Genomic DNA, 13,450 nt, shown 5'->3' with positions numbered 1-13,450 from the left:
TATAGGGTCAGTAAAATTCACCGTTACCAAATATGGGTATCATTGTTAGACTGGATAAACCCGAACGCTGGGATAACTGTTCATCTGGCCAATAAAATTATTATCCACGAAAACTACAATGGAGCCACCTACCAAAACGACATAGCTTTGATTGAACTGAAAAAACGCCCAACACAAACCGATTGTGTGCTGCCTACCACTATCCCTGCCTGTGTCCCCTGGTCTCCATATTTATTCACACCTAATGATAAATGCATCATTTCTGGCTTGGGTCGAGAAAGAGGTATGCATTTTTGTTATAATCAGAGCCTAGGGGTTGGAAATGAATGGGAATAGAAATGCCTAGACGCTAATCTCCTACTGCTCGGAGAGAACGGAGCATCAAATCCAGGAAAGTGAGCATCCAGCGAGGCCGGCTTCTGTGTGTGGGGCCTGTGTCCCGGCCCAGCATGCTGGGCTCTGCGGCGCCCGTGCTTGGCTCCCTGCTCCGCTGCCACCATCATGAAATTCTTCATTCTTTTTGCAGAGGTCCCACCTCACATTTTCCTTTTCCACTGACTTTCGCAGATCCTGATCTGCATTTTCAAAGGACACCTGCTCTCTGTGAGCCTAAGGCAAACATTGACGGGCAACCATTTACCCAGAAAGAGTATAGTGTCAGGGGGACATGTAGCACGGCTTGGATTTGTTGGAGAGATCTGGGTGGAAGATGAACAGGTTGTCGTAGGGATAGAAAAAGTCCATGCTGAGACAGTGACCCCACAACCCTCTGCTTTCTCCTCTCCTCTCCCCCATTCTCCATGCCCCGCACCCCCACATCCCACAAAGAAAAAGGCAACATGAAAAATTCCTTCTTTCAGCCCCTATGGTTTGAGGTGAACATTCATATGAATAAGAGCTGTGGACACGTATGAACAAATTATTTAAAAGACCTGCTAAATGAGAGGTTAGATTTAAATTAGCCAATACTTTTCTTTCGTCTTAAAGAGTTAGCCTTGAAATTTAGCTTCCTTATGACCGCTTAAACTCTCTTCGTAAATAACTTCATTGCATTGGTCTTACAGACTCATATTCCAATTTGTCCTTTATAACCGCCACACTAAAAAGTATAAAATATGTATGAATTGACCTGGATTGTGGTACGTTTGAATACCCAACACTTACAAAATACTAAATTTTATTAGTACTTAATTCATCCAGAAAGCATTATGTCCTTATATTTGTTATTTGTTTATTTTTTTAGAATACTTAGGTACATTTATAAGGATACACAAAAATACAGGTAAAAGAATATAATAAACCTACTTATCACCTAGTTTCCACAGTTATCAATTTTCTACCATTCTTGTTTTAGCTCTCTGAAGCAATCACTATTTCAATAGGATAATTAAGAAGGTTTATTTTTTATTTTTTTTATTTTTGTTAATCCTTATCCAGGGGTAACTTTCCATTGATTTTTAGAGAGAGTGGGAGGAAGGGGGAGAAACAGAGAGAGAGAAACATCAATGTGAAAGAGACACATCAATTGGTTGCCTCCCAGTCCTGACCAGGGCCAGGGGTCGAGCTTAGAACTGAGGTACATGCCCCTGACCGGAATCGAACCCGGGACCTTTCAGTCCATGGGCCTATGCTCTATCCACTGAGCCAAACAAGCAAGGGCAGGAAGGTTTATTTTTCATTTTATTTTTTAAACTATATTTTTATTGATTTCAGAGAGGAAGGGGGAGGGAGAGGGAGAGAGAAACAGAAACATTAGTGATGAAAGATAATCATTTGGCTGCCTCCTGAATACCCCCCAATGGGTGTGCAACCTGGGCATGTGCCCTGACGGGGAATTAAACCATGACCTCTTGGTTCATAGGTCCATGCCCAACCACTGAGCCACTCAGGCCAGGCGAAGGTTTATTTTTAAAGGGGTTAATTACAAAGATGTAGGTGTGGGGTTGGGGAACCACAAGGGCTATGCAGAAACCCAGTACTAACAGAACCAGAACTGACACCTTTCCTAGATTTGAACGTGTAAAGGGACGGAGAAACTACCAGAAGGAGAAACAGCTTTAGGTATAGCAATGACCCTGTGGAAGGTTATAGCCAGCCCCAATCTTGCTAGCTTCTCTTCTCCCCTCCCTCCCTTCTGCTAGGTCTTCTGTTAGAAAGCAACTGGAAACCAGAGGCTAATGTATTCCTATTGAAGTATCCCTTTACCTCCAGGTCAGGTTCTTAGGGCATTGAGCAAGGCATTGAAGAGTAGAGAGTGGATCTGTAGAGCTATTAAACACATTTCCAATACACACTTATTTTTTCCTGGAATGTATTAAGTCAAATCCCAGATATCATGTAATTTCACCAATGAATACTCTAGTAAAAATCTAGAGTATTTTTTATACTCAACCAAATGAAAGTGATTTGACAATGTCATCTAATAACCAGCCCATGTTTAATATTTCTCAAGGAATATTCCTCAAGCTGCAGAGGCTACAAGGTAGAAAGACAAAGACCAGCTCTCAAGGGACGTACAGCTCTCAAGGGATTCCTCTCCTAGGCAGGCAGGAGCCACCAGCTGGGAATGCTACCTTCAGACAGAACAATATGACAGTGCCTCAAAAATGATACAAAACAATTTAGGGGAGGGAGCTATCTCCTGAGTCATTAAAATTCTCCCATGGTACAGAAGTTCCCAATTTTTAAAGGCTTCTCCTGACTTAGGGGAAACGATAAATTACTAATTTTAAAAAGCTCTTATCCTGAGGAAAGTAGCCATCCTAAGACTAACTTGAGATAGGACCTGAAGGGGAAAAAAAAGAAACTCTTCCCAGATTTGCCACATACTTTGGTGGGTTTTTGTCTCCCTCCACTTCCCAGAAGAGAGTATCAGTTCTGCAGTTAACTCCTATGTGCTCACTACAGTGCTAGGGTCTTCAGAGTCATTCTCTCAGGACAAGCCAGAGATCTCTGTCCCCAGGTAGTTTATGGGTTAACTGAGAAGTTAAGCCATTTGCCATTAGATGTTTAATATATAATTTAATTACTGAGTTCATGGGTTAATTATATAAGTTTTTATTAAGCAACTACCGTGTTAGCATGAGGCTGGGTGCTGGTACAGCAGTGGGTGAGTCAGGCCTGGGCCCTGCCCTACTGGAGCATAAAAGTTACTGCAAGCTGGGAAAAAGGAGGAGGAGGGGAGATGGGCAAAGATTCACTTCTCTACCTGGGACATCTCACCCTGTATTCTTTTTTTTTTTTTTTAATATATTTTATTGATTTTTCACAGAGAGGAAGGGAGAAGGATAGAGAGTTAGAAACATCGATGGGAGAGAAACATCCATCAGTTGCCTCTTGCATACCCCCGACTGGGGATGTGCCCGCAACCAAGGTACATGCCCTTGGCCGCAATCGAACCCGGGACCGTTCAGCCCGCAGGGCGACGCTCTATCCACTGAGCCAAACCGGTCAGGGCTCACCCTGTATTCTTAGGTTTTTCTCATCTTTCCTGGACTATGGATTAGCAACATTACCTGGTCCTTTGTTCAAGTCCCAAATCTCTAGCTTAAATGGAAAGGAAATCCTAAACCCTCTTTTAATCACTTTCAGATCACTTAGGAGGTGGAGTTCCTCACAGACACACACAAAAAAAACACACCCACTGATAACTTCATATGCATTTATTTTAACTTCTGACATTAAAAAGTTGTTTTCACTCAACAAGCACTTTGAAGGAAAGAGGGGACTATAAGAAACTAGAAGCTATTTAGGTGAGAAGACCCTGGTCCCGATTCCTACCCAACTCCCCCATAAGACTAGGCCATCAGAGGGGGAGTTTATCTCATTCATCTCAGAGTACTCAGCTCTTGATTAAACCAGTATGACTTCAGAATGTCCCTAGACTATTTTTAGAAAGGCAAAAGTAGAAACTGGGGATATGAGCAGTGTATGATTAAATATGCTAATGAATTAGCCTCAAAAGTGTATGAATCTGTTTGAGAATATACATATTCTTATATCTTCCTAATGATGTACTAAACTATGAGACTAAATATTTATTTAGATATCTCATTTGTGTCTTCTAAATGTGTATTTTTTTCTCTCACTTTGTTTAGATAACCAAAAAGTCTATTCACTTCAATGGGGTGAAGTTCACCTAATAGCTAATTGCTCTAAGTATTACCCAGGTCGGTTCTTTGAAAAAGAAATGATATGTGCAGGTGAGTACTAAGTGGTTTTTCTGATGTATTTTTCTACATGCTCCCCAACAAAAGTGTATCCTCCCCCACCCCCCAAAGAATTAGCCCCCTTGCTCTGGGCCCTGAACGCTTTCATGTGGTTTCCTGGCTGTTGCATTATCACACTTTCAGGCCCCTCCCCTTAATTCAAGTCCCCTCATTCTAATACTAAGAAGAAAAGTCTTCCTTAAGCGAGCACACAGCAGTATAGCAAGGTGACTAAGAGCACAGACTCTGGAACCAGACTCCTGGGTTTACATCCCCGTTTTTACCCACTAGTACTCACGTGACCTTGAGCAAGTTTCCTCAATCCACAAAATTGAGGATCTTAGTAGATGAGGACACTGAGATGCAGAAAGTTACATAATTTGGCCAAAGTCTTACAGACAACTGGTATATCCAGGATGAAAGCGCAACCTTCTTCAAAATAAAAATCCAAATGACCTAATGATCTTATTGGAATGCATCCCATTGGAATGAAATTCCCCCTCCTTAGAAATCCCATTGCACTTCTTACAATACCTGCCACTGTCTCCCTTGATATTGTAGTGATGCCAGTGCCCCTACCTAATACAATTCAGCAGTTCCTACTTTCGGTGGTGACCCAAAGGCAGGGTTCCAGCCAGGTAGTGCATTTATGATGTTTTATCGAAGCCACCAATAAGTAGTGTATTACTGAAAAAGGCCAAGTTACTGGTATCCTATGAATTCTTGGATACAGTGATTTTAAAAGTTTGGAAAGTCATAAGAGTGAGAAGAAAGTAAGCAGACTATTTCCTGTGCCCTCCCATATTAAAATGAAGTTCAGGATTATAGAGGACAAAAGGGGAGACTAGCACCAAATCTACCAGCTCTGAGGTCTGGCTGCCCAAGTCCAGACTCTGACACTTATTATGTATGGTCTTGGGCAACAGAGAGGTTAATATTTATAACCTCTCCATACCTTATTTGTTTCATCTTAAAATAGGCATAATAATGATACCTCCTGGGGTTGTGTTGAAGATTAAAGCAATGAATGACTAATGCATATAAGCACTCCATAAGCACTAGGTATTCCTATTTTCCCACCCAGCCTACTTTCACACCCTAACTCTATCATCTACTAATTACTTAACCCAGGGCAATTTAGTATCTACTTTGTGTCTCATCTTCCATCTTTAAAATGAAAATTGGAATTTTGGGGAAATGATACTACTTACTGAAATAAAATATTTGGCATAGCACCTGTCACACTCAGCATTTGATGCTATTTTCAGAATGCAATCTTATCATAGTATAAACCTACGTAAAGTAGGGAAGGCAGGGAGGGCACTTGATACATTTAGAGAATGAGTAGATCAAGCATTTCCCAGCCTGTATGCTAACAACTCCTTGGGCCTAGCAGGGCTACGCAAGGGAGAAAGTGTGAGAAAGCGAAGTCGTTTGCACTCCTTGACGGGAGAGGCAGAAAGGCAGCATGGTGGCCTTGGCGAATGCAAGTAAATGTGTGATTTCCTTTTTCCTTTGTCTTTCTCAGGTACAGATGATGGTTCCATCGATGCCTGTAAAGGGGACTCTGGTGGCCCCTTAGTCTGTCAGGATGCCAACAACAAGACATATATTTGGGGTATTGTGAGTTGGGGTGAAAACTGTGGAAAACCAGATTTCCCAGGTGTTTACACCAAAGTGGCCAATTATTTTGACTGGATTAGCCATCATGTGGGAAGAGCTGTTATTTCGCAGTACAATGTATAAAGCTGTGATTCTTCTTCTTTCCACTCTTTTTCTTTCAGGAGTTCCATTTTAATTGAAATGATACTGCAAAACTAGTACTTCTCTAGTGGGGGGAAAAAGCAAATTTTATTGAATATTTTTAAAGGTCACTGCAAAGTTTATGCCATATTGGAATTTTGCTGTATAATTCTCAAATAAATATTTTAGTCTAGCATGCATGTTTTATTAGAAATGTGATTAAATGATCTCATCATAGAGGGGCGACATATTGACTATACTAAAGGTTTAGCTAGTTGAGTGACATTGGAGTCACATAAGCCTACTTTCACACCCTAATTCTATCACCTACTAGTTACTTGAACTTGGGCAATTTAATATCTACTTTGTGTCTCATTTTCCATCTTTAAAATGAAAACTGGAATTTTGAGAAAATGATTCTACATACTGGAATAAAATATTTCCCACTAGATGGCCTCTAAGATCCTATCTTGAGACTGTGAGTTTCTTAGAGGCAAGGACTGTGGAGTATATGTATGCCCAGAACTGATATATCATAAATGAGCCATATATGTGTTGAATTGACCGAACTTCCAAATTACATACTAAAATCAATCTTTCTTTGATATTCTCCAATAAGCACAATGTCACAAATTACATATAACTTTCCAAAATGTGAATAAGAATAAAAAACCTTTACCTTTCTAATTGTTTCCCTATAATCCAGTAAAAAATATAATGCCATAACTTTGGCAGTGATTTTCAATCAGTGTGCTGCAAGAATTTTTAAAACATGAAGTACCTGACTATTGAGCTAGGGACACTGACCTCTTTTCTCTTAGACTGTCACACACACACACACACACACACACACACACACACACACACACACGACAAAAGCCAACACAATAGCTGTCCAGTGTGAATGAATCAAAATTATACCTCTACCAGAGGCGTGGTGCACGAAATTCATGCATGGGTAGTAGGGTCCCTGGGCCTTGCTTGCAATCAGGGCTGATCGGGACCTTTCTTCATTCCACACCACTCCCTTGTGGCCACTGCATGTCATAGCAAGCAGTCGAATTCCCGAAGAGACAATTTGCATATTAGCCTTTTATTATATACTAGAGGCCCGGTGCACAAAAATTTGTGCACTTGCGGGGGGAGGGGGGGTTCCTCAGCCCGGCCTGTGCCCTCTCACAGTCTGGGACCCCTCGAGAGATAACGACCTGCTGGCTTAGGCCTGCTCCCAGGTGGCAGAGGGCAGGCCCAATCCCTAGGTGCAGCCCCTGGTCGGGCTCAGAGCAGGGCCAATTGGGGAGTTGGGGCACCTTCCCCTGTCATGCACAGAGCAGGGCGGATCGGGAGGTTTCGATGCCACCCTCAGTCACGCTCAGGGTAGGGCCGATTGGGGGGTTGGGGCACCGCCCCCTGTCACATTCAAGGCAGGTTCGATGGGGAGGTTGCAGCGCCACCCCGTCACGCACAGAGCAGGGCCCATCAGGGGGGTTGGGGCTCCATACCCTGTCATGCACAGAGCAGGGCCAATCAGGGGGTTGGGGAGCTCCCCCCTCTCATGCACGGAGCAGGGCCGATCAGGGGGTTGAGGAGCTCCCCCCTGTCACTCACAGAGTAGGGCCGATAGGGGAGTTGGGGCACCGCCCCCTGTCACACTCAAGGCAAGGCGGATCAGGGGGTTGGGGCGCCGCCCTCTATCACCCACAGAGCAGGGTCGATCAGGGGGTTGGGGAGCCGCCACTGTCACACTCAGGGCAGGGCCGATGGGGAGGTTATGGCTCTACCCCATCACACACAGGCAGGGCCCGTGGGGGGGTGGGTGGGTTGGGGCACCGCAACCTTTCACACACAGAGCAGGGCAGATAGGGAGGTTGTGGCCCCGCCCCCTGTCACACACAGAGCCGCAGGGCGATCAGGGGGTTTGGGCGCTGCCCCCTGTCACAATGATCCCGGTGCTGGGAGGCATATTACCCTTTTACTATATAGAATAGAGGCCTGGTGCATGGGTGGGGGCTGGCTGGTTTGCCCTGAAGGGTGTCCTGGATCAGGGTGGGGGTCCCCACTGGGGTGCCTGGCCAGCCTGGATGAGGGGATGATGGCTGTTTGCAGCTGGTCACACACCCTTCAGGGTTGGGGTCCCCACTGGGGTGCCTGGCCAGTCTGGGTGAGGGGCTGAGGGCTATTTTCAGGCTGGGACTGAAGCTCCCAACTGCTTCTTTTTTTCTTTTCTTTTTTTTTTTTTTTTTATTCTGGGCCAGCTTTAGCTCTGAGGCTCCAGCTCTTAGGCTTCCACTCCTGAAAGCAGGTATCTGGTTTGTTTTGGTTCTATAATCGAAACTCTGTATCAACTCCAGCTCTGAGATCCCAGCGGCTGAAAGCTGGTTTCTGGGGTTTTGTTTAGCGTCTATATTTGTTATAATGTTTGAAACTGTAGGCTCAGAGGCCGGCAAGGCAGGCGGGGAACATTGCAGTCCTCCGTCACTGAAGCAAGCAAGCCTCATGTTAGTTTCAAGCTGCCTGGTTGCCGGCCGCCATCTTGACTGGCAGTTAATTTGCATATTTCGCTGATTAGCCAATGGGAAGGGTAGCAGTCGTACGCCAATTACCATGTTTCTCTTTTATTAGATAGGATAGTGCCTGTCACAGGGAAATAGCTGACCTCACAGCTCTCATCCCATTTCCCTGCTTCTTTACAGATTAAAAGTTCTTGAAAAAATTGTCTTTAGTTTCTCATTTCACAAGTTCATCTTGACTCTTTCTTGAAACCTCTGCACAGACAGCACAACACAACCACTGACCTCCTTGGTATCAAACTTCATGGTCAACCCCTCAGGGCACCACACTCCTCTGCTGAGCTGGCTGCCCCCAGCCTTCGGGCCTCAGCCCCCTCCCCAGCCTTCTCCTCTGGTCACTTCTCTCTCTCTGCACTTCCCCTGGTGACTTCATCTAGACTCACTTTAAAAATCCTACCTGCAGTCCAATGACTCAAACATCATATCTCCAGCCATGACCTTTCCTAGAAATCCAGACGTACATCTCCACCTGGATACCTCATAGCATTTCAAAAGAAACATGGCCACCCCAGGACTCTGCTCCTTCTTAAACCTGTTCCTCCCTCCTTAGTAACGGCACCAACATCCACTCGGTGTACAGTAGGCACCCAGTCTCTAGTACAGCTGTAATCTCAGCACAGCACTTGCCATCACCCAACATATTCTGTTTTTATCTGTTTGTCTACCTCTTCCCATTACACTGTAAGAAACAAGAGAAGAGAGACCATCTGTGTTTCTTCTGTCTGCATCCCTATTACTTGGTTCATAGAAGGGGCTCAGTAAATAAACATTAGCTGCTTTATTATTATTTTTATTGACCGATTGGTTTTAGAGAAGGGGGAGAGAGAGAAAGAGAGAGAGCAACATCCATTTGTTCCACTTTTATATATTCACTGGAGGCCCAGTGCACGAAATTCGTGCACGGGAGTTCCTCAGCCCGGCCTGCACCCTCTCATAATCCAGGATCCTTCTCACAATCCAGAACCACCGCTCACCTGCCTGCCTGCCTGATTGCTCCTAATCACCTCTGCCGGCCTGGTCCCCCTAACTGCTCTCCCCTGCCAGCCTGATCCCCCTAACTGCCTAACTGCTCTCCCCTCCTGGCCTGATCACCCTAACTGCCACCTTCTCCCTTCTTCACGGCACTACCTTCTCCTGCGGCCTCTGCAAAAGAGACCACAGTGCTGGACCGGGCCTTGGCCCTCATAGCCAGCATGGTTGCCAGCCCTTGGCCCTTGCAGCCACTGTGGCTTTGTCCAGATGGATGTCCAGAAGGACGTCTTCCCTAATTAGCATATTACCCTTTTATTAGTATAGATTGGTTGATCCTTGTGTGTGCCCCGACTGCAACCTTGGTGTATTGGGACAACACTCTATAAGCTACCTGGCCAGGGCCTATTATTAATTTCTTAAAGCTCAGCTATCATCAACCTGAAGGTATGGGTATGTTTTTCACATAAATATTACCTTCAGCCCAGCTGGTGTGGCTCAATGGTTGATTGTCGACCTATGAACCAGGAGGAATCCAATCAGGGCACATGTCTAGGTTGTGGGCTCAATCCCCACAGTAGGGGGCATGCAGGAAGCAGCCAATTGATGTTTCTCTCTCATCATTGATGCTTTTATATCTCTCTCCCTCTCCTTTCCTCTCTTAAACCAATAAAAATATATATTTTTAAAAATATTACCTTCAATTCCTGGGATCCAGTCCTAGACAGAGCCCAACTGTTTTGGTAACAAATGCCTCCTACATATTTCTACATATATTCCAAAATCGGTTACTGCTCAAATTTTTTTTCTTTTTAAAAATTTTGGTAAAATACACATAAAAATTTTACCATTTTGAAGTATACAGTCGGTGGCATTAAGTGCATTCACATTGTTGTGCAACCATCTCCATCTCCAGAAATTTTTTATCTTCTGCAAATGAAACTCTCTGTGCCCAATAAACATAACTCCTCCTCCTCTCCCATGCTGCCCAGATTTTAAATTCCTTTTGTCTTTGAATACTGGAGAGTATTTGATTACCTATGGCTGTGCAAGAAAGAACCCTAAATAGTCATTTAAATAACAATGGTCCATTATTTTGCTCCTTTGTCTGGGGATTGACTGGGCTCAGCTGGGCAGTTCTTCCATCCTTTTATGCAGTTGCTGTCCGACAAGGCTGGGGCAAGGATCCTCTCTAAGTCTTCTTCACTCCTGTGCCTGGTGCCTGGGCTGAGCAGACTCAGCTGGGGCTTTTTTCAGACCTTTCTCTACAGGGTCTCTCCACGTGGGTTTTCAACTCAGAGTCGCCTGATTTCTTACTGACAAATGTCCCAGGAGAACCTACAAAACCTGCACAGCCTTTCTAAACCTAACCTTGAAAGTCATTTAGCCTTCCATCACAAAGACCTGACCACGTTCAAGGGGAGGATATAAAATTAATCTTTTATGGGAGGGATATCAAAGAATTTGTGGCTTTTTTTTTTTGAATCCTCACCAGAGTATATTTTTCCATTGATTTTTTTTAGAGAGAAGGAAAGACAGAGAGAAATATTGATGTGAGAGAAACACATCGATTGGTTGCCTCCTGCACGTACCCCAACCAGAGCCCTGCCTGGGAGGAGCCTGCAACTGAGATACATGCCCTTGACCAGAATCGAACCCGGGACCCTTGATCTGCAGGCCAATGCTCTATCCACTAAGCCAAACCAGCTAGGGCTGTGGCAATTTAAAACCACCATCTTGTCTTGATCCAGCAAATCTGGAGCATGTGGCACCTTAGAAGATATCTGTGTATGAGACAAGTACTAAGAGCTGTAAGCTGGGAAACCCAGCACAGATGGGGAACCCTCGGCTGATCTAGGAAGGAGCATCATTGTGGCCCCTCCAAGGCCCACGCAGGTATGCACAGTGACGTGGGACCTGGAGGCTTGGCAGCCCAGTGGACCAAGGTGGTGGCCTGAAGTGAAGAGTCAGCTTCTCTGTAGCGACTCCATGTGGCAAAGACTGGGAACAGCAGGAAGAGTGGGATGACGTGGCTCCAGGGCTAGCCCAGTTTAGAGGTCTGGGTGACGGCTCCTAGCTGCAGACAATAGAAGCCAATCTCACCCTCAAGGGGCAGGCTCAGTGAACACCGAAGCCCCACTGAAGCAAGTTCTGCTCCATAGGGGTGTCTCCTGCACAGCAGCTCTTCCACTGTAGTCACAGCTGGTCCTCACAGCCAATTGGACTGGAGGTCAATTCCTCCCAGTGATGCCAACAGCAATCAAGGCTCAACTACAACAAGACTGTGCACACAGCCCACACAGGGGCACATCTGGAGTGCCCAGCTCAGGTAACTGGGGAGGCTGAGCCACTGGGCCCTACAGGACACCTACCAATTCCAGGGGACATACAGTTCTACCTAGTACATAGAAACAAACACAGGGAAGCAGCCAAAATGTGGACAGAAAGAAACATAACAAATAAAAGGACAGAAAAAAATCTCCAGAAAAAAAAACACCTAAATAAAATAGAAGCGCGCACGCGCATGCGCGCGCATGTGTGTGTGTGTGTGTGTGTGTGTGTGTGTGTATACACATACTAGTAGCCCGGTGCATGAAATTCATGCACATTAAAAGGGAATTAATTGCCCTAACCGGTTTGGCTCAGTGGATAGAGCATCGGCCTGCGGGCTCAAGGGTCCCGGGTTCGATTCCGGTCAAGGGCATGTACCTTGGTTGCGGACACATCCCCAGTGGGGAGTGTGCAGGAGGCAGCTGATCAATGTTTCTCTCTCATTGATGTTTCTGACTCTCTATCCCTCTCCCTTCCTCTCTGTAAAAAAATCAATAAAAAATATATATTTTTTAAAAGGGAATTAATTAGCGGAGATATTTTAATATTGCTACTTGCCCTTTCTCTATAATAGAAGTGTGTTAGATGAAAGGAAATTAGTAAAATATATATGAGAATAATATATAAATTTATTAATAAATAAACAGTAACAAAAGAATATAACAACAGACGCATGATATAAAAACAACAAAAACATGATATGAAAACAACAATAACATGATATAAAAACAACAGTGATGCAAACAATGCCTGATAAAGTGATTAAACTTATTCTAATATCTCCCTGTACACCACATTAAGAGTGAAAACACTTTCATAGTGCTTGACTAATTTCCCTTGTGATGAAGTATTTAGAACTTTAACTGTAACTTCACATGCTCTTCAAACTCGAGAGAAAGCAATGTATAACTGACCATGTGCGAAAATGGGTTCAGGTAGGAATATTCCTACTCTGTCTAGAGTTTGTCCTTGTGATTTATTAATAATCATTGCAAATGCTGGCATCACGGGAAACTGTCATCGAATCAATTTAAATGGGAGGCCAGTGTCAGATGGGGACAAATCAATTCTTGGAATCAGAACAACCTCTCCCTCTGCAGATCCTGTTAATACTTCAACTTCAATAATGCTAAGTCGTAATCTTTTGATAATAAATCTGGTACCATTACAAAGACCCCATTTACTATTAAGATTTCTCAATAGCATGATGATTGCACCACTTTCAATTTTAATTTATGACACGGCATTCCCGAAGGAGTAATACTATTAAGAAATCCGATGGCAAAATTTTCCTTTTCAGCACCATCTGTTGAATCAATGGAATCACCACTCAAATATGTGTGAAAATCTCCATCGAGTATATCCAAAATGTCTTCATTTAATTTTTGAACATGCTCATTTTTTTGGACAAAGAACTGCATGTTTAGATACATTTTTAGTATTATCTATAGATATACTACTTCCAAATGTAGCTTCAATAATAGATCCATTACAAATCATTTCACAGGGGATTTCAATAATATCCATTCCTAAATGAAAACTGCTATCAAGTTTGCCATCTCTAAGTTTTACTAGCCATTCACTATAAGCAGAATCCTCTGATCTCATTTTTGTTGTAAGAGAGAACTT

The 13,450-nt window shown here is 44.0% G+C and overlaps 1 protein-coding gene and 1 long non-coding RNA gene across 8 annotated transcripts in view; one reads left to right on the top strand and one right to left on the bottom strand.

The window, feature by feature from the left end:
- CFI (complement factor I) overlaps nt 1-6,147 on the top strand; it is a 50,954-nt gene extending 44,807 nt beyond the window's left edge. For all 7 annotated transcript variants that reach the window (XM_059662256.1, XM_059662246.1, XM_059662237.1 and 4 more), the window contains 3 exons: nt 6-283; nt 4,098-4,202; nt 5,737-6,147. In XM_059662256.1, coding sequence (XP_059518239.1) covers nt 6-283; nt 4,098-4,202; nt 5,737-5,954 — 601 coding nt within the window. In that variant the 3' untranslated portion in view covers nt 5,955-6,147. The remainder of the gene's footprint in view (nt 1-5; nt 284-4,097; nt 4,203-5,736) is intronic.
- LOC132214825 (uncharacterized) overlaps nt 1-13,450 on the bottom strand; it is a 74,354-nt gene that overhangs the window by 54,254 nt on the left and 6,650 nt on the right. The gene's annotated exons all lie outside the window — the stretch shown is intronic.

The sequence above is a fragment of the Myotis daubentonii genome, chromosome 1 (assembly GCF_963259705.1).
Source record: "Myotis daubentonii chromosome 1, mMyoDau2.1, whole genome shotgun sequence".
In the NCBI taxonomy this organism is placed as follows: Eukaryota; Metazoa; Chordata; class Mammalia; order Chiroptera; family Vespertilionidae; genus Myotis; species Myotis daubentonii.
This window is presented reverse-complemented; position numbering and strand designations above follow the sequence as displayed.